General features: G+C 40.8%; 1 protein-coding gene across 1 annotated transcript in view; it reads right to left on the bottom strand.

The window, feature by feature from the left end:
• ccdc102a (coiled-coil domain containing 102A) overlaps positions 1–20,312 on the bottom strand; it is a 34,558-nt gene extending 14,246 nt beyond the window's left edge. The window contains exons 1-4 of the mRNA XM_032561470.1: positions 20,056–20,312; positions 4,009–4,443; positions 3,544–3,927; positions 127–365 (exon numbers count right to left, since the gene is read on the bottom strand). Of these exons, the coding sequence (XP_032417361.1) occupies positions 127–365; positions 3,544–3,927; positions 4,009–4,362 (977 nt within the window). The 5' untranslated portion in view covers positions 4,363–4,443; positions 20,056–20,312. The remainder of the gene's footprint in view (positions 1–126; positions 366–3,543; positions 3,928–4,008; positions 4,444–20,055) is intronic.

Here is a 20,312-nt window from a genome sequence, read left to right as displayed (position 1 = left end):
CTATAACAATGAAGAAAACAACAGCAGTTAGTTCCCCAAAATGTCAGAGGTATCAAATCTAACTTATAACCTGCGATCCAGTGACCCACAGTGACCCATTCCCCAGCAAGGCTTGCTCCCTCTTACTCTCTCTCTTTCAGCAAGACTTTCTGCGATTCGTCGAGTCTGAGCTGCAGGGCGTTGAGCTTGCTGGAATCTTCCTCCACTGAGCTCATGTCCTCCCACAGCTGCCTGCTCCGTTCCTGCCGGCTCAGACATGATGACGAGTGGGAGCAGGTTGCGCTGACACCCCGACTGCTCCAGCTGTCCTGAGCGTCAGAACCTGGTGCTCCACAATGCAAGACTGACTCAAGCAGCTCCAAGTCCTTAAAGAGAGGGAGAGAAATTCATTCCAGGCTAAATGTGAGCTCTGAGCACAAAACACTCAGGATTATCTAGCGCTGGTAAACAAAGTCAAATATTACATTAAATAACAGCACTCATGAGGAAAGAGCAACTCAACTCAGAACTCTTCAAAAACACATGTGTAACATGCCACATTAGAACCGGTGCTGGTTCTATCAGATAAAGCTGATCCAATAAGTAAGATGGATGTTCTTGTTAGTTGATAAATGTGGTCAAGTTTGGCCTTCTTCTTTACCTAGTAGAGGCTTGGTAAAGTATGATAGACTAATAGAGAGTGACAATTTTTTAGTCACTCTCTAAATCACAGCATTAATACAAATATTAGGTCAGAATCTATAGGAAGAAAAGTGAAACATCGTGGGGTCTTAGCTTAGACCTCACTGACCGTTCCTGCATCTCCACATCATGTCCATCTCCCAGGTAGCCAGCTGGTGGCTACAACAACACACATACACTGCTATCTTCTCAACTGCCAGAAAAGATGGCAGTTGATATTAGAAATTTCCATGTTATGGACGATACTATCAGAAACACAGCAAACCAGGAGGAAGAAAAGCCTTAGAAATGATCATATTGAGACAAATTTAAAATGAGAATGGCCAAAACAATGGCTACAAAGATAAATGATTGGAAACAACCTCAACAGCAGCAGGGAGAATTTAGTTTTCAAAGAAAACCCAACCCAATTCATATTTTAGTTATTTAGTTATTTGTCAGATGGTTGTGGTGATTTCTTGAACTATGTTGGAATGAAACAAACTGCTATGAACAGATTAGACCAATCTGAGCTATAGAAATCTGAATTGAACCAGTTTTTTCCCCTGTAAATTGGATTGTGACTATTTTTGTTTAAGTGGTGGTGTACAGATAAACTGAATAGAAATGAATAGACTGGTCACGCCTAGGCTAGTAATCCTCCACAGAGCTGATCTGGCTTCCAGTACAGACCTTGGAGCCTTTGCTTCATCTCTTCCCCAAATCTCTTTTTGCCTTTTTTTCAGGTAAACAATTCTGGAATCATTATGTATAAATTATAAAGGCAATCTTCCCACCCCTCTACTAAGTTCACTTCTACTTTATCACATTAGCTTAGCTACACACACTTAAACAGAAACTTGTTGTTCTACATTGCAGGCACCAGAGGGCCCTAGTGTGAGCAAAACTGTGTTGAACCACATGTGGAAGCACTCTGAGGGAACAATGAAGGGAGGCAGGAAATGAAGCTGAACTGTGTCTGAGCAGCCACACACACACACACACAAGCACACCCCCACACACAATCATGGTGAACTAGAAACCCACATGTGAACTCATCTTTTCACTGTCGCAACAATCTGATGGTCAATATGCACAACCACGTTAAAGTCAGTGATTTAAACTCAGAAACGTTTAATATGAAGAAGATTATAACATTGCTCTTAGTGTGTGTATGTGAGGACACAATAAAGCTTATTTTACAATGACTTCTGTTCATTTTTCATTCATTTCTATGGCCTAGCCCTAAACCCAACATTTACTAGTACATGGATAACCCTAACCTAAACTCAATTAAAACTAGGGCTGAACAGATTGCAGTTTTCTGGCCGATTGCCGATTACCAATTTTTAAAAAGCCTGACCTGCCGATTCTGATTTTGGCCAATACCAATTTTTTTGTCTGAAATGTTGCTAAATATAGCAAGAAAGTTGTAGAGTTGGAAACAATGGACTGACTACGGCTAACTGTGAACGTGCAGGACATGACCTGGTGGGCTGGTCTGTCAATCAAACCTTTGTCACAGGAAAGTAGAGGACAGTTGATTTTTAGGCCTTCGCTGAGGTAGATAAGATCGGGGGATAAGATCGATGTTATATTCAAGTATAGGTAATCTCACAATTAAGAAAATTGGCGCCGATAAATCAATGCGCCTCTAAATTACACCTTTGTCCTAAACGTAACCCTTAACCTAAAAACAATACTTCTTTTTGCGGGGCCTCGCATTTGAGTCCCAAAAGAGCAGTCGGTCCCCTCAACATAGCATTTGTTAGGAAACTGGTCCTTACAATGTATCAAATACAAGGCCACAGACACACACAAGTTTCATGATGTAGATATCACCAGGTGTCATGGTATAGTTCGTCTTATTTCCTGTTATAAACTGAACTGGTGGGAGTACAAAGATATTGAATAAGATGGGTCCTCGGTTTGAACCTTGGGGTACCTCACATGTGACTTCTGTCCACTTCAGTGAGAGGTTACCTACCACACACTCTGCATCAACCAGAAGGTGATAGCAGGATGGAGTGGGAAATGGAGAGAGACCAAGGCTAACTTCTCTGCCGTGGTTTGTTAGGGTTACTTTACAATACGGTCTAACTCTAAGCTGAGGTCATGGTTCTGGATCCAGCAGCTGAAGTGGGTTTCTTCTGTAGTGGTACTGGGTTCCACCTTGGAGAACAGCTGAGAAGCTCTTTTATCCAGGGAAGCTGCTGCGAGTCCACATCAAAAATAACCAGCTAAGGTACTTTAGGTAAATATTCAAATGTTTCTCCAGATGCCTCCTTTGGCAGCTTTCCCAGGGGACCTCAGAGTAGATCTAGTGGTAAACCCAGAACTCACAGAATGTACTGCAGAACTCTTTAGGCCTGGGAACACCTTGGACTCTCGTTTTCCCTTCAAGATCTGTTAAATCCACAAACCAAGTTCAAGTAAGCAGAGAGGGAGGGGGGAGGGAATGTATGTATGTATGCATGCATGGATGGATGGATGGATGGATGGATGGATGGATGGATGGATGGATGGATGGATGGATGGATAGTCCAATTCTGTTTACCATACAACATCATGTTTATTTACAACGCACTTTAAAAGCAAGACATGGTTGACCAAAGTGTTGTACAACAGGTAAAACACAAGACAGTTGATTTTGTTTGTGCACACAGAGAAGACGATGGAACCTTCAACTAGGTACTGAAATAAAATCATTCTGTGCCCTCTGTTGGTGAGCTAAGGAATCCACCAGCTAACTGAAGCTAGGAGTATTGACACACAACGTCATTCAAAAAGTCTTAAAGGAAAATAAACAAACAGAAGTTAATCATATATTAATAAAAATAAGGAATATATTAAGTTGGTAGCACTGGGAACAAGGCCTCTCACCTTCTGCTGGCCCATCTTCTCTCTGTCCAAGTCCACATCCCTCACCGGTTCTGCTTCAGGACACCCTGGTGGTCCCTCCTCAAACTTGCAGTCTGTTATGACCTTAGAGGACGAGAGAGACGGTGCCGGGGAGGAGGGGGTAGCAGATGAGGAAGAGGAGGAAGCACTGTGATGGAGAGGTGACAAAGGTAAGGAAGATGTGCCGGTAGCCGGGTGAGCAGTGGGGTCGCCCCGGAGATGCAGTGTCTCCTGGCGTAGCGCCTCGTTTTCGGTGGCAAGTTCCTGCCGCTCCCGCCGGACGCCAGTCAGCTCCTTGGTGAGGGTATCCAGCCGCTGCCTCAGCTGCCGGATCTCATCCCGAGCTCTGTTCCGTTCTGCACGGACCTGACAAACAGGAACAGCACCACTTAACTAACGGCTTTCTGGATAATCATACCTGCAGTAGGGTCAATAATCTTTTCCCACCTTACTCCACTTCTCTCTCCAGTTGGCTGTGCAGTCGGACCACCACCTCATGGTCTTTTCCATCTGGGCTGCCCTGGCTCGAGCTTCCTCCAGTTCCCTGAGTCTCAACTCCTCCCTGGTCTCCCAGTCACCTCCAACTCCTTCACCCAGAGGGCCTAGACCCAGACCTCCAAGTCCAGGCGACAGCAACAGAGGGGGGCTGGAACTGGGAGTTCCCCCAGTAGGGCTGGGCGTGTGGGCCAGGCTGTCTGGGGAGCGGATCCCCCGGTCCGACCCCAGACCGATGCTGCAGAGAAGGCCACCTCCGGCTGACTTCCCGCCTTCAGACAAGTGGGGGCTGGGGCTGTGGTTCATTATGGCAAAGTGAACGACCAGGATAAATAGAGTGAAGAAACAGGGCGGAGATTCAGGAGAGCATATCTGGTCTGTAAAAATCTGGAGACACAGAAACAGGATACATAATAGCTATCCATGGAAAAACAGTTTTCCTGTAACAGTAAGTTGCTTTTCTGTCATTAGCACATTTAGCAGCATAAAATTTTTTTTTAAATAACCCGGACCGCAAGCGTCTGAAAGTGCACTGAGAGTTTCACTGGCAGAGCAGAATTATTCCTAAAAGATGGGATTATAGTTGATGCATTTCACAGCCCACAAAGCTGGGAGTGTGGATCAGTCACACCACTGGTGTCTCTAGGTGTTTCCTCGCACGCTGCCGCAGCTTGATCTCTGAAGTTTATCTGAGCGCAGATCGTGTGCGCCTTCTTTCACTCAAACTGGACACGGGTTGACCAGTATGGGTTTTTACATCAAACAATGTAGACATTCTCAGCTGAGAAAGACTCACCTGGAATAAATAAAATTTTTAGCTATTGGAATTAATCTAATCCAATAGAGACAAATTAATTTAATCAAAGTTTGCCATAAAACTTTGATTCATGACAAAGTTTCATGACTTAGCACTGATTGCAGTTTTCTGGCCAATCGTCGATTACAGATCTTTGAAAAGCCTTACCTGCTGATTTTGATTTTGGCAATACTAATTTTTTTGTCTGAAATGTTGCTAAATATAGCAAGAAAGTTGCTGAGTTGGCAACTGTAGTGTGAATATTGTTAACTGCAAACATGATCTGGTGGGCCGCTCTTTCAGTCAAACCTCTCTCACTATAGAGCAGAAGAGGACAGTTTCTGATATTTTAAAACTTTTGCCGATGTAGATAAGATCACCTTCACATGTATCGGCCGGTCACCAATCTATCAATGTAACATAAATGTTTCACTAACATCAAAAGTCTGATTTTAGCATAGAGTGTTTTCTCCAGCAAAGTCACTGAGGAGGGATTCCAGAAGTGTGGATGCATACACTAAGCAACAGGTACCATGCCAGTTAGTGATTGCAGAAAGACAGCCAGACAAACTACTAACAAGCTAACAGCTTTGTACAGACAGAAGAGGTCTGTCTTTTTAGAGCTTGTGGCAAGACAAGGCCATCTGTCATGAGAAGATGGTTTGGCTTTAAGAAGGACAAACCAGTTCAAGGTGGAAGATGGCACCACAAAAAGCCAGTTTTACCTGCTGATCACCGGCTAACAAACTACAGTGCTACTTTTGGCAGATGACAGAGAGAAACACTCCATGGACCCAAGTATGATACAAGACATAAATGGTAAATGGACTGAACTTATATAGCGCTTTTCCAATCATTTTCTCCATGAATAAGAACATTAAGAACATCATTGATATCCCAGATGTTTTAGGTTATTCTCCAATATGGTAATACCAAGAATTTTGGACAAAACCTTTGGGATAAAATTTTCCTTTTTTAAGTTTTGTTGTTCTATGACATCACAGGGATTCCCACTAACTTCTCCTTCCTGGCTGTGAATAAAAAATCAGTGCATTCTGGGATTCAGAGTTTTTACCAGCATTTCTTTTGTTCTTCTTGTGTAGTTCATAACTTTTTTGACCCTTTTCTATAAGAACCGGAAGGGTGGTTCGCACAGGGTGTCAAACAGGCCAGGACCGTCTCTGCCGTCAATCATTAATTGGCTCAGAGGTGTAAGAAGTTTGTCGTGTCACAAGAGTCACTCGGTTTATGGCTCTTTTCAGGTAGCAGAAAAGCAAAGTAATATTTTTCTATAGAATCAGTCCTCCGCAGAAACAAGCACCACACACACTATGCATTGCAAATCATTGTAAGAGTGCCTGTATACTAAAATCTTTTACATAAAATTATGTTGTGCTTACAGTATTTCAGATACAGTGATTAAAGCTTTCAGTATATATCAAATAACATTAGAATGAGTGATGGTGAAATCATTTCTAGAGCAAGCCCAATTATTCAAGCATCACTGGCTCCAAACTTCTATAACAAACATTTTTTCTTTGTTAGTCACAGAATTCTTGAACCTGAGCCAGAAGAAAGTCTCCAAAATTTAAAACAGAGGCTGGGTTTTAGGATTCTTGATTAAGCCTGATGAAGAAAAATAGCTTAACATTCCACAAAAATAAGCTACACTTTTCCTAATGAAAGAGAAAACATAATCTTTATCAAAAAATATATTTTCATAAGTGGGATTATAAAATCTACAGACATACATGTCTCTAAGTTCCTAAAACGAGTCACCTGCAGAGAAAATCAAAAGTATGCTGCCTTGCAGATTTCATATCCTTTCCACATTTTAACAGTTTCTTACATTTAACCACAAACGTGAACTGGATTTTGGTCTAACCATTTGTGACCACCCAGCACAATTAAATAGATAACTATATTTTGCAAATTAAAATCTGAAAAAGCTCTCATGCATGTACAGCCATAAATCACCTTCAAATTAAATTAGGAATTACCAATCATCAGCACTCCATTTGAACAGCTAGGAATGAACATTGTTGGCCCTCTAGAAAGAAAGTAAATCAGGCAATCATTATATGCTTGTGATACTGGATTAGGCTACAAAATATCCAGAGGTCTTTCATTTGAAATCAATAAAAGCCCAAGCAGTTCCCTTCTGTCTCATACTGCTCTCCTCATTGGCTGGGTTTTCCTCACTGATTGTTGAACTAACTTTCTGTCCACTATGTTGAAGTACGTGTACCAACTCCTTGGGATTAAGAGCCAGAAGTCAACTACATACCATCCTCAGTCAGATGGCCTGACAGAACGCTTCAGATCTTGAAACAAATCTTATGCAAGTTTGTCAATGAAACTGGTACGGACCGGGATTAGTGGCTACCTTACCTTCTTGTTGCGTATATAGAAGCACCCAAGGCCTCTACCTTTTTTCACCATTTGAAAAAACCTTAACCCTAACCCCATTCAGTAGATTGCAATTCAACCAAACCCTGTTAATCAGCCATCTGTTGACATCATAAGTGCTGAAGCAGGGGCATGCCTAAAACTTGCAGGGCAGTGTGCCTTGAGGCCCAGGGTTGAAAAACACCGAAAGACATTGGCATTTCAATCATTAGAAATCGACCACAAAATAACATTGTTTCAATAACATCTTTTCAACATTAGTTAACTGGCTAGAATTAAATGATTGTTTGACTGTGAGCCACCATCAATTGTCGTTCTTAACCAAAAATCAAGGTTTATGGCCATTATTCAACATTGAATTACCATAGCTTGCTATCTGGGTCGAGTTTAATCTAATGTCTAAATTAAAATCTAAACACTACATTTTTATCTCAGTGTCTGGGCAAAACTACTAAACAAAAGAGCATCATATCACATGGGCCCCCAGGTATATTTATTCAACAAGAGATTCTAGTGTTGTAAATTTTACAGTACATTCCTGAACCGTGACTCAACTGTCTTTATGATGTATGTAAGGCATACACCCTATAAGCCAGCACAAATACACACACACACACACCCACACACACACTATGCACACAGACTGTCTAGCTAACCACTAGTTTCACATAATGAACCTATCAATGCTATAAAAAAACATATAGAGTTCAAAGCAACAATCAGGACTTCAGAGTCCAGCTTAAAACAGGAAGACAGTGGTGTTAGGGAGATCAGTACTGTTGGGGTTTTTTCATTTCAATTTCCATTCACATTTTCTGTGGACACATAAAGATAAATCAGACATTTTACAGACTATTAAAGCATAAAAAGGCCACTCTCACTGTATCCATGAAGAGAATATAAAGAGGTGAACATATATTTAGACAAAAGAAAATAATAAATTAACAAAAAGCAAACAAAATACCTTTGTTGCAAGTCTCTACATGTGTCCTTTGGTAATGGTGTTTTAACTTCGTTAAGTCTCTTCTTTGGTGCCACAGTGTACATTTTTCCCCCATTTATTCATAAAGATGTTTTCTTTTAGTCTGAGAATGAAGGTCATTCGCTCAGTCACACAAATTTTATTATCAGGTATAGCTGGCAGAAGAGAGTCGTGACACAACAGCATTCATAACAAATGAAAGACTATCCAGGTTCTGAAGAGTTCCGTATGGACTGTGTTCAGCCCCAAGTGCATTTTTCAAACTCATGTCCCTGGTGATCAAAGGCCTCAAAGGGGTTCAGAAGTACCTAGATGATGATTATAGGTGGCTCTGAAGGAAGTGAGTCTCCAGGTCAATACGGAAAAGTGTCATTTTAACCAGGAAAGTCTGTAGTTCCTGGGATACACAGTGTCAGCCTAGGGTCTTCTATTGAATGAAGACCATCTTAGAGCAATTACTGAAGCCCCAGCACCTAATGATGCCCCCACTCTGCACTCAGTTCTTGGGCTCACAACATGGTGTTCAAAGTTTGTCCAAAATTATGCATCACAGGTGGAGCCCATGCGTGTTTGCATACATGATTATGTATTCAAGTGGACTGAGGCTGCACAGTCAAGCTTCAACACAATTAAGGAGTGCATTGTGAACAGCCCAGCACTGACCGCCTTCGACCCAGGGCGGTCAGTGCTGGGCTGACCGCCCTGGGTCAGCCCAGCCCTGAAAAAAAAAAAAAATTGCTGAAAAAAAAATTACCAAGTTGCTCCGATAGTATTTTTCCACCATTTTTTTTGTTGTTGTTTTTTTGCAAAAACATTAGGACAAACAATATCCAGTTCCCTTCCCGAGGAGTACCACCAAATGCATTTTGTTTGAACAATAAAAAACATTTTTTTCTTGGGAACAAAAATGTACAAAAAAGGACCATTGACCAGTGTTCATCACAGAAAAGAGTATGATTTAAAATAAAAAAACAGGGAAAAAAGGGAACACAGTGAAATGGATCAACCATTGGATCAACAAATGCTTCAAATTATGGTTTAGGGGCCATAATCATGGATTGCCGCTATCCTATAACTCTTGTTGACTACTACACAAAGGAGCAGGAGGTTGCTTTCATGCCTACCATTACAGCACACAGCAAAGCAATCACCTGTCCACATTGTTTTCCAGGCTTGGAAATCCTACACAATTCATAAGTAATAATGGAACACAATTCACATCAGGTGAGTTTGCAGATTTCCTGGAAGTGAGAGACATCACACATAGGAAAGTGTCTCTATATTATCCTTAAGCAAACGGAAGAAACTGAAGAAACCCTCCTCACACCAGAGTGAGAGAGGAAGCCATGGAAGTCTGTCAGTTCCTGCTCACATATCGTGCCACTCCACACAGCACTACAGGAATTTCACGGTTTGAACAGAAGGATGAACACAAAAGTGAACATTGGCCCAGCTAGTAAAGTCACACCCCTGCCAACTGTGTGATCATGTTGCCTCCAGACAGAAAGCAACGAAAACTTGCACAGATGCGAAGCAAGGTGCGAAAGTACCCCGGATAAAAAAGGGAATTCTAGTTCAAGTTAGAAAGCCCTTTCATGTTAAAAAGACTGTCAAAATTCCTTGCACCTTCTAAAGTAATGGAGAAGGTGAATGTAAGCTCCTATGTGCTGGAGGATGGCCGCACTTGGAACGCTGTTCACCTCTCTCTAATCCCAGAAGCTGCAATGGACATCATGACAGGTCCTGCTGCTAGACATAACTGAGTCAGGGCCTTCACAAAACTCAAACGACAAAACAGCAAGACCTGCTGGGGTCAGGAAGAAGCCTGCTCGGCTTAGCGATTATGAGCATTATTTGAACTAATTGGCATTCGGGGAAGAAGGGAAGAACATTACGAGTAATGTTAAAAAAATTAAAATGCTTGAAGAATGCAGAGTGACTAAAATGCACTGAGAGTGTTCATATTTTAAGTTCTTTTGCAAATATATACTGAGTAAGTGGGAATGTTTGATACCAACTCTTAAAAATGTTTAGTCAAGTTCTGCTTAAAAGTCAGACATACTGTAGTTATAAAAGATACATTTTATACAATGTTTAACTACAAAGTAAAAGAACTGTTTACACTGCTTAAGGGAAGCAGCTGTTTAAATATGTATTATGTTTCTGACAGGATATTATTTGAATTTAGGAGATTCATGCTCTGTCCCAACTGGTAAGCTTCTTAAACAAGAGGAGAAATGTGTTGTGTATTCAGTTACTATACTTCAACACTAGGTGTCATCATAACCGCTATCCTGACTGAGAAGAAGACTAGCAAAAGGGTTGACTAGAGTTCATATCGGAGTTTTGCTGTCTTTCTTTCTACGTGCTTGTTTCCTTGTGTACACTACAAACTGTAATCAAAATAAGGTGCTCCAGTTCTGTCTTTTAGATGAAGTGCCAATGAAACGTGGCTAAAATACCAAACACAAAGATCATCTATAATTATCATCACACTGGTATGATAATACCCTGACAGCAGTGTCAGTTCTGAACTGCTAGGGCTAAAGTGTATCTATTTGTGTTGAAGTTATCAAAACAGAAGTGGGCTTAAAACATGACTCCACCCAGTGCAGATGCAGCTCCAGCGCTGGGCTGCCACATCTGGAATATAGATCACCAAAAGCCACCAGAAACAGACTCCGGTATCACAAAGCTTTTCTCAGTGGGTCAGTGTGTGAGTGTGTAGGTAAGGTTTGGGAATGTTGGTAGTAATTTTCAACCACTTCTAAACAGCCACACATAATGACACACAGAATGTCCAAAATTTAAGCAAAGATTCCGGTTTACGTTCTTGAAAGTACGTAGGTCATTCCTAACTGTGGTCTACGCATTAAGGCACACTACCAAAAAGAAAGAAAACTAAACTAATCCAGTGAAAAATATACAAATACACGCCTACACAAAGATAGACAGCTATAAATGAAAAATCTAATCAAATAACACAAACTGTGGAAATGTTTTTAAAAAAGCTCATAGTCAAACAGGAGCTTCTAAAAAGCTTCCAAAAGTGGAAGCTTTTGGACTAAAAACATTTCTCTGCAGGCTCCAACTAAAACTCTGCTGCTGGCCATAATTACCAGGTCCTAAACAAACGCAGCTAAATGCAGGCACACACACCATACCCATCTGGATGGAAAGTCTTGTTAAAAAAAAGACTTTCCATCCAGTCTTATGTGCTCACGTACACCTGGGTAATTGCCTACTTAACTTTGATTTAACCAGATACTCATCATTGATATTATGCCACTGCCTATCAATGCTATCTCTCGCTTAAAATAAAATCATGCTTGGGTAACAGTAAACAGGATAAAGGTACACCTGAGTGTGTCTTTATCCTGTGGATTTGGTCACTAGTTAACTGTCTTTCTCCCATCAAGCTAAATGTAGCCTCTGCTACAAAGAGATTGCTCTTTAAGTGTTTGATCCAATTTCCAATTACAACCATACTTTGACTGAAAAAAACAACAACAACAACATAATTTTATGGTTCCATATTAAAAAGTAAAAATGCACATCAGTGAAGAAATTAACCTTATGTTAATGCTGTGTACAAATTTAAAGAATATCAAGCATCTGGAGGTGTTTCATAAGGAGCGTTCTCCCAACGGGAGCCTTTTCTAGGTAAGGTATTTTTGGGAAAAGTTTTCTACACATTCCCTTTCCTTGAGAAATTATTGATAAAGACTGGGAACTACCCCCAAAAATGAGTCTGTCAAGGAGATAGTACTCTTTAGATGGACCCAGAACCAATGATGGAGTTTTGTAGTGGGAGATTGCTAAAATTCTGACTAATAAAATATTCTTAGTATTTTAGTTGACTGCCACTATAATTTAATCTTAACTGAACTTTAACATTTTCCAACAAGAGTAATTGATGGCGGTACAGTTAGTAGGACTGGTGATTTGCAACATTTGAATCCCATCCTTGGTTCTTTTAGCAAGGAGGTTTCTCCCTGCGCATGTGTTGGCTTGTTTTAGGTACTGTGGTTTCCTCCTGCAGTTCAAACCCAATTGTCTACAGGTTTGAGTAAATGAATGTGTGTGTGTTGGGGGGGGGGGGGGGGTTTCGGTCCAGGGGACTGCAAGAAAAGTGGGATTTTTGTCAATATGAAGCCATATCAATTGCCATGGAAATTCAGGCAAACTCACCTCAGCACTGCTGCTTCTGAGGTCCAAATGATTTATAATTATACTCTTAGTGTTGTGATCTAAGAATGTAATTCACATAATCTTATGCTTCAGTCATTTAAGTTATGTCACTGGTAATAGACTTTATAATAATAGAAAAGAAAGCAGTGCAATTTAGTTTTAATTCAACAGCTCTTTAGCTTGGTAGGTCTGAAGAAACAAAGTGGATTCAGTTTCATGTCTGGAATCTGAAATATGAAAAGCACAAGTTAATAAAGCTTTGAAAATCAATCTTTTTAGATACTGCAGGGTTCCTCACAGTGTACTGTAAGCCTGGTGGGCTGCCAAGCTTGACTTGCCACCCACCAGGCTAAGCATTGCTTCTTTTTGTTTTACAAAAAAACAACTTTTTTCCCCCTTTATAAGCCAGACTTTCATTGTTTTTTTTTTCCTAATCAATAATATATTTAGGAGTTTAAGAAAATCGGATGTCAGCTTTCATTTTTAAACATCAGTTAGATTTAGTTCTTAACTCTCTGAACTCTACTGTAGAGAAGGTGTTTCCTTCATCTAGGGACAATAGTGAAGTCAGTGTGGGGTAATGAGCAAAATATCCTTCTACTTTTCAGACACCCTATCTCAGAATCACACAACAGATCAGCAGCAGAGCCAGTCGTCACTAAAACTTCTCTTCCGAGAGGTGGTGATGAAAACAAAGGGAGGAAGAGGCTGAACTAAAAAGGCAAGTAAATGAAAGTTGCAGTCTTAAGGATATGCTGAAAGGAAGGTAAACAAAGTAAGAGAGCTGGAATGTGTTAAAGCAACCAGAGAGAGTAAAGAGACACTGTGTGCCTAAAGCAGAGGTCAATAGTCCTGACCTTCAAAGCCAACATTTCCATACATTTTAAATGCTTCCTGCTCCAAAACATCTGATTCAAATAACGGAATTATCTCCACATTTCAATCGTCATTTGTTCACAAAAACAAAAGACTGTCAATAGTGGTTTGAATGAAATGCAAAAACCCCCCAATACAACAGCAGTCAGAGCTGGAGTAAAAGTTTCCCGTTTAGTTTAAGCTGCATTTGTAAGGAAGCAGTCAGAGACACAAAGACCAGTTCTCCTTGTACAGCCTGACAATGAGAGGGTGGAGCAAAAATATTGAGGATGTTGATATTCCATACAGGAAGACCCTCTGGACAGAAACAGACCACCACATACCAGAACAACCCAGTCAACCCAATTTTCACATGAGGACAAAGCAGTAGCTTTGTCTAAAAACTGCAGTCAGCAAACTTTTGAAATGGCGCAAAAAAAAGGGAAAAAGCAAATTAGGCAAGTTTCCATCTACTGGTTTACAATAACTCTGAAGAATTTGAATTAATTTGAGTTACATTTAATTTCCTTTTGGGATCAATAAAGTTATTTCTGAATTTGAATTGGAAGCAAATCAACCAGGCTACACAAAGAGTAATTTCATCAGAAATTATATGTGGCTGTAATAAACAAGATGCAGAGGTTGCAAACTAGCATGCACCACAAAATGGAGAGAGTCCTCCCCTCGAAGCTGGAGGTTCGGAGAATTTTCTCAGAGTTTGGTGCTTCTGGTAAGAGAGGCACCAGTGGATGAGTGTAAAAACTTACTCATGAAACATGCTCCAATCTCCAATCTGCAATGACTCTTTTTTAGAGAAGCCAAAACCCATCTCAAGTGAGCAAAAAACCGTTTTGTGAAACTGAAGACATTTTTTTGAATTTTGACATTTCCACCTTTTCTAATGTTATACTTTGAAATGTGCATAAAATTATTGATGGGAACACGACTATAGTTGGCTACAATACTGAATGTTTACTCAATCAAGGAGTGGCTGACTTCATGTATCTATTTCCATCAAGTTTTCAAAGTGTGACATGAGTTGTAACTGCCTCACTGAGCGTGTAACTATGGCAAAGAGAAAGGCCAGATGTTTTATTTTTGTTGCACACCCATTAATATCAAATCAGAGCAGTTTGTAATGTCACTTCAGTATTATGTACATTGCACTAATTTATAAATGTGAGAATGATTAGTATTAGGAATGCACAATATATACAGCAGTGGTCCCCAACCACCGGGTCGCGGACCAATTGGTGCCGGGCCGCGCAAGAAACAATGAACTACTTCCGGATCTTTTATTTTGAAAATCCTAAACCGGATTTTACTGGTTACGTCTTTCGAGTCAAAATTGAGCCAACTTGCAGCAGAATGAGTAACAAAACAAAACTGTATGTCGGAGCTCCATACCTGGTAGCAGCGAGAGGTGATAGTCTTCATCACCCCTCTACAGCCATCCTGAATGGTGCTTTGGAATCACATGAAGCAACATCCCAGAAATAGGTCACTGTCATCTTAATGAAAACCCTGATGAGTAAAAGCATTGAACCTGTGCTTTAGCAAAGCTTGCAGATTCTTTAACACTGACACACCTTAGTTAGTCGTTATTGTTTATTGACTAATCAGTTCTCAGAATCACTATAAGGTGAAAAGATTTCACATTTTGGAAAGTGAGAGGACCAGAGAGCTAGCAATATACAGCATGCTGTCCTAGGCAGCAGGTGAACTGTGGCAAACAGGAACACATGGACTGGATTTCAGCTTCTGTCTCCACAACCCATTTGTTTCCATGACAGCCACACACAGAAGTCACCTGCCAGGCTAGGTGCTGCTGGCAATGGTGTGTTTGTGTGTGTTAGGAGGACAGACTGAAAGACAGAAATAGCGCCAGTGCTCCACTGATCTGTGTGTCTGCTGCTCCATTAAGTCTCACATCCCTTTCTGTTGAAATCTTCATTCCTCCTGTCAATTTCAAACAGGAGAACAGTCATTTCTAATAAAGCGTAAGGAGGGACCACAAGCCAGTTTAGACACTGGCTTGCTGCAGCAGTGTCTAAACATCCAGCATGACCTGAGTGAAAGATGGGAAAAGGTGGTGCCAGATACAGATCCAAATAAATAACATAAGAGGTTATTTGGAGCAGCAACAGAGAACAGAAGGCCAACCTTGGCAGGTCTCACCACCTTGGAATATTGAATTGGAAGGGGAATTGGTGGTCCAGCCCACTGTTCAGAGAGGTCAAGCTGACAGGGGTTGGGAGAAAGCTGTGGTACCAAAACTGAAAGAAGGTGATGACAATGAGCATCACCTAAAAACACTTGAGGCTGGGGCGTGCTGTGGTGGCGCAGGGGGTTAGCATGCCCCACGTTTGGAGGCCTTAGTCCTTGACGCGGACGTCGCGGGTTCGACTCCCGGTCCCGACGACCTTTGCCGCATGTCTTCCCCCTCTCCTCACCCTCCTTCCTGTCTGCCTACTGTTTGAAAAAAACAAACATGACCTATGTGGTCATGGCAGCAGAGCAAAATGGAAATTACAAATTTGCCAAGTATGACATCAATGAAGAGGTCCATGGACAGCGCTTCTGGGCGCCTGACATCTTCCCCAGTGAAAGTCCAAAAGAATTCTACAACTTAAGTACTTGTACAACAAATGAATCCAACCAGAGAAGAAAATCAATGCACAGATTGAAGAAGCCATCATCCTGGAGCAGTTTTATCGCTCTTTGCCTCGAGTACTTAAGGTTTTGGGAAAGAAAGGGGTCCAAAGTAAGCTGAGTGGAAACCTTTCAAGCAGTTTTACCCTGTGTATGGGACATAAACACAGGGTAAGTCCCACAACGGACCCCGTTTCTTACTCCGCCCACGATCTTAGCACAGTGTTCAGGAGGAGCACGGCAGATGTCACGGTCAAACAGCGAGGAAACGCCGTGGTGCTCACTTCTGGCTTTCTTTGACATTTGAAATTTAATGGTACAGCTTGGTACAACTTCATCACAGCCTGGCTTCGGGCATAAAAGCACAGCGCTCCCTCCCAACCTCTGTTGACAACAGTGCTTCTTTCGTCCAGATCACACCCCATTCCCTCTGCTCATCCCTTCACTCGGTTGTGTCTCTTAGCTCCACCACATTTTCTGGAATTTTTCCAAATTTGCCATGGTTTAGCTTTCAGAGATTAGTTACACTTTGAAGAATCACGGCACACTTTCAAAATAGTAGTTGTTAATTTTTAGCAGTTTAATGGTTTTCTGCTAATATCTGTCTAGATATATTGTTCCTATCTATACATCAATATAGATAGATATCTATCTATTTAGACCAGTGTTTCTCAAACTTGTTCAGCCTGAGGACCACTTAACCCATTTAACAAACAGTCACGAACCTGAAATCTCCCCCCGATAACACATCTTACTATATAATGCAACCTGAAATGAAAATATTAGTCTCTTAACTCACATATAGTTGTTTTCGTTGTTCATCCTAATGAGAAGAGTGGTGCTGGTAAATGTGACAGGCCATGAACAGGTCTTCTTGGGGTATTTTGAGTTATTTACAGATTCTAAAAATATGAAGTCTAAGCTTTCCAATGATGGCAAACACATGGAAACAATAATATAAAAAAGTTGTTCTTTACTACCAAGTGTTATGTGCATTAATAACATTTAGAGCTATTTGTGATTTAGAAGCACAATAAAAAAATGGACTTGAGTTGCTTTAACAGAAACAAAAAATACTTTTCTGGACCATTGAACATAAAAATATTTGACCCATTTCTAGCAATTGTATTTATTTATTGTATTTATATAATTTTATATTTTTTAATTAAATAAAAACAACAATAGTTGTTGACGTGAAAGTGGACCATGATTCCAAGCAAAGTCATGAAAAACAAAGAATAGTTCTGACTAACTGGAGCAATTCATACCGCTAACCATTCAAAGGAATGACAGATCAACTCTCAGCAGCTATGACTTAGCTTCCTCTGATCATATGTAGTCCTGCAGTTGTTTTCTTTTCACCGGTACCCAATTTTAAGTCAGTTTTCCATCATTATTTTTAACACAATCCTTTGGTATGCTAACTGTAGCGTCACACTTTCAACTAACTTCACTTTAAATAAACGGTCATTTACATGCATTACCTTGCAGACTATAGACGGCGCCTGAGGACCACCAGTGGGCCAGGGACCACAGTTTGAGAAAGACTGTCACCATAAGCATTTGAAGTAAACATGATTAATCCAGAAGAAGAAACTGCCACTAAATATTTCACAGTATTATTTGCATAATAGCGACTGTATGATTCACTTCTGGAGTCCAAGTTTTTAGCTTTCTGCGACACTGTCTCTGTGCAGTCAATTACACAAGTAATGTTGGTGAAATGCTCTTACAACATTTTGGCAATGTTGCTTTAATTGTTTCAATTATAATTATTGTTTAATTGTGTTTTTGGACTTTTTTCAGGCATTATGTATGTCCACATTCCAACAGTCGTACTGGCTTGATATTTTGAACCTCTGTGCTAAATCAGCCAAGACAAAGTTCTGTCTCAGCTTCATCAAGGTAATCACAATTTGGTTCACCACAGGCATTGTTGAAGCAGGAGCCAATGCTTTAAGGCAAGACACAAGTGTGTGAAACTCTGAGTGGAATCCCTGTGTACAAGAGAGTCTACATCAGTCAAAATACTGTCTGCAACAGAGTTTGGTAATGCTGGGGATGGTGCACTCATTCCACATGTGATTGTAAGCGCTTTGGGATAGATGTGGTCAGAGCCAGCTCAACCCTCCATGGAGCCCTAAGTGAAATTTGGTTTTGGGGCCCTCTATTTCTGCTAATAATGTGGACTGGCTGCAATCAACAGTCAGACGATTAGATCATTCACACTCTTGCTAAACTTATTGCATTTTGTACTGTGCTGTTTACATTATAGCCTATATAGATCTATAATATAGGATACATTTATTGGCCAGCCGATTTTCTTAACTTTTGGGGATCGGTGACCGGCTGATACTTGCATGTGAAGGCGATCTTATCTTCTGCTCTACAGTGAGAGAGGTTTGACTGACAGACCGGCCCACCAGTTCATGTCTGTATGTTTGCACAGGAACACTCCTGTTTTGTTTTGGGAACATGTTCAAAACTTACTTATTGCAACCACAAATTCAACTTGGTCTCATCATTAGTACAGCTACGGACAACACAATACGTATCTGAGCTCTGAAAGGACATCTTACTGAACACTATTTTTGCCTAATATTTTACAATAATGGAAAAGAGAAATGTAGCATCTACAATGAATATTGATTAGCAAAAAGCTATAAATTACACAGAGAAATACTGCTACTTCCGGTGGGCACTGGAAGTAAGACTCATAATTGTTCCTACAGTAACCCTCCCAGGAATAAGGTGGATCATGTGCTGTGAAAGCCAAGTACAACAACTTATGAGATCCTGAGTGAAGAAATTCAAACAATCATTTCACATCAGTCTGCTAAAGTAATGGAAAACCTGGGATAGTCCAATCCAACAGCACTTGTTTGTGCATGCTGTAGTTGAGAAGGAGGATGTTGTTGGTGAGTTTACTCCTGTTGGACTTAACTCAGTCTCATTTGACTTCTCTCTTCTCTCTGTAACTCAGCAGAAAGAAACGCAAGCCATTATTCAGCCAGATCTTTTCAGGAGAAACCTGAGTCAACAAACCTTGTACAGCATGAAAGTGTATACCAATAAGGCAGAGAATGTACCAGATTCCACAGAAATTGCTGCCAGTATTGGAGGAGGAAATCACTCTGATTTTGGATATGGGGGTCATTGAGCCTTCAGACAATGAATGGAGAAATCCTTTTGTATTGTGATAAAACATTATGTTCATATTGCCCATCCCTACCCCCCTGTTTACAATCCAAACATTTACAGTAGTAAATCCTCTGATAGTCATGTTAGACCAGAAGGAGCATTACCCCTGACAGCTTAAAAATATAACTGGCAAACCTTATGCATGATATCTGAAAAGCAGCCATTTACAGGGCGACGAGGCTATTGCAGCAGACAGCCTGACTAATGAACCAGATGAGATCAGCTTGGAATGCTCCCAGTGAAAAGAGCAAGACACCAGGGAGGTGACATTTTGTGTAATATCCCTTTACAAGCTGCCAATACCTTGAACTTTTATTTATTCTATGCTCAATATAATTAATAACATTATTATTGCTGTGAAAGTTATCAGTGGTGAAAATAACTGTTGCTTTTCTATTCTAAATAAACTCCTATGTCATACATTTCTGTTTTAAATTATGTTAACAGAGTGAAAATATGGCATTTGCGCCACAAACTTCCCACTGCTACCAAGATATTCCAGTTCATGCGACTGACTGAAGATATTACTGTAACTCACCAGGTTCAAGCACAGTTACGGCTGCTTTCATTTGTTGAACTCTTCACTTCAGCAACTTAATCCCATTTTAACACATCAGTCATGAATTACTTCAGAATTTCAGTTGTAGCAACCAAAGCAGGCATGTGCATGAAATATGGAGGATTAAGCCAGACTGAACTTCCAGAGCCCAGCTGCTTTCTGGATCTCAGTTCTCCAGCTTCCAGACCAGACATGCACTAAGAAGTTGGCAGGATGAAGAAGTGTGCAACACATTCTGATCCGTTTCAAATCTCCAAATTAATTCAGCACACAGCAAAAACCATACAGTCTTCTCACTCCAGCTGGAAACATGGAAATCCAACAACCCGAAGAAAACGTAGAAAGGAAGCAAACCTGAAATGATGCCACCACCGCTGGGCTCCGTCTGGATCTACCTCTCCAACAAAGAGCCAAGCCGAAATGAAGCGCCGATGCTCCTCTCGGCTAGCTAGCCTGATGCATTCCCAATAAAAACAGCGCCAATAACCCGTTTTATGCTACTCAGCCTCCATTTGGATGTCTGGTCGCCGACGTTTTTTCTCTCCCAGTCTGGAATCTGGATGGAAAATGACTTCCACCCTGAGAAAACATAACAGGCGGATCTCTCGTCC

The sequence above is a fragment of the Xiphophorus hellerii genome, chromosome 4, assembly GCF_003331165.1.
Source record: "Xiphophorus hellerii strain 12219 chromosome 4, Xiphophorus_hellerii-4.1, whole genome shotgun sequence".
Taxonomy (NCBI): domain Eukaryota; kingdom Metazoa; phylum Chordata; class Actinopteri; order Cyprinodontiformes; family Poeciliidae; genus Xiphophorus; species Xiphophorus hellerii.
Note: the sequence above shows the minus strand (reverse complement) of the source record. Positions and strands in the feature narration are given on the sequence as shown.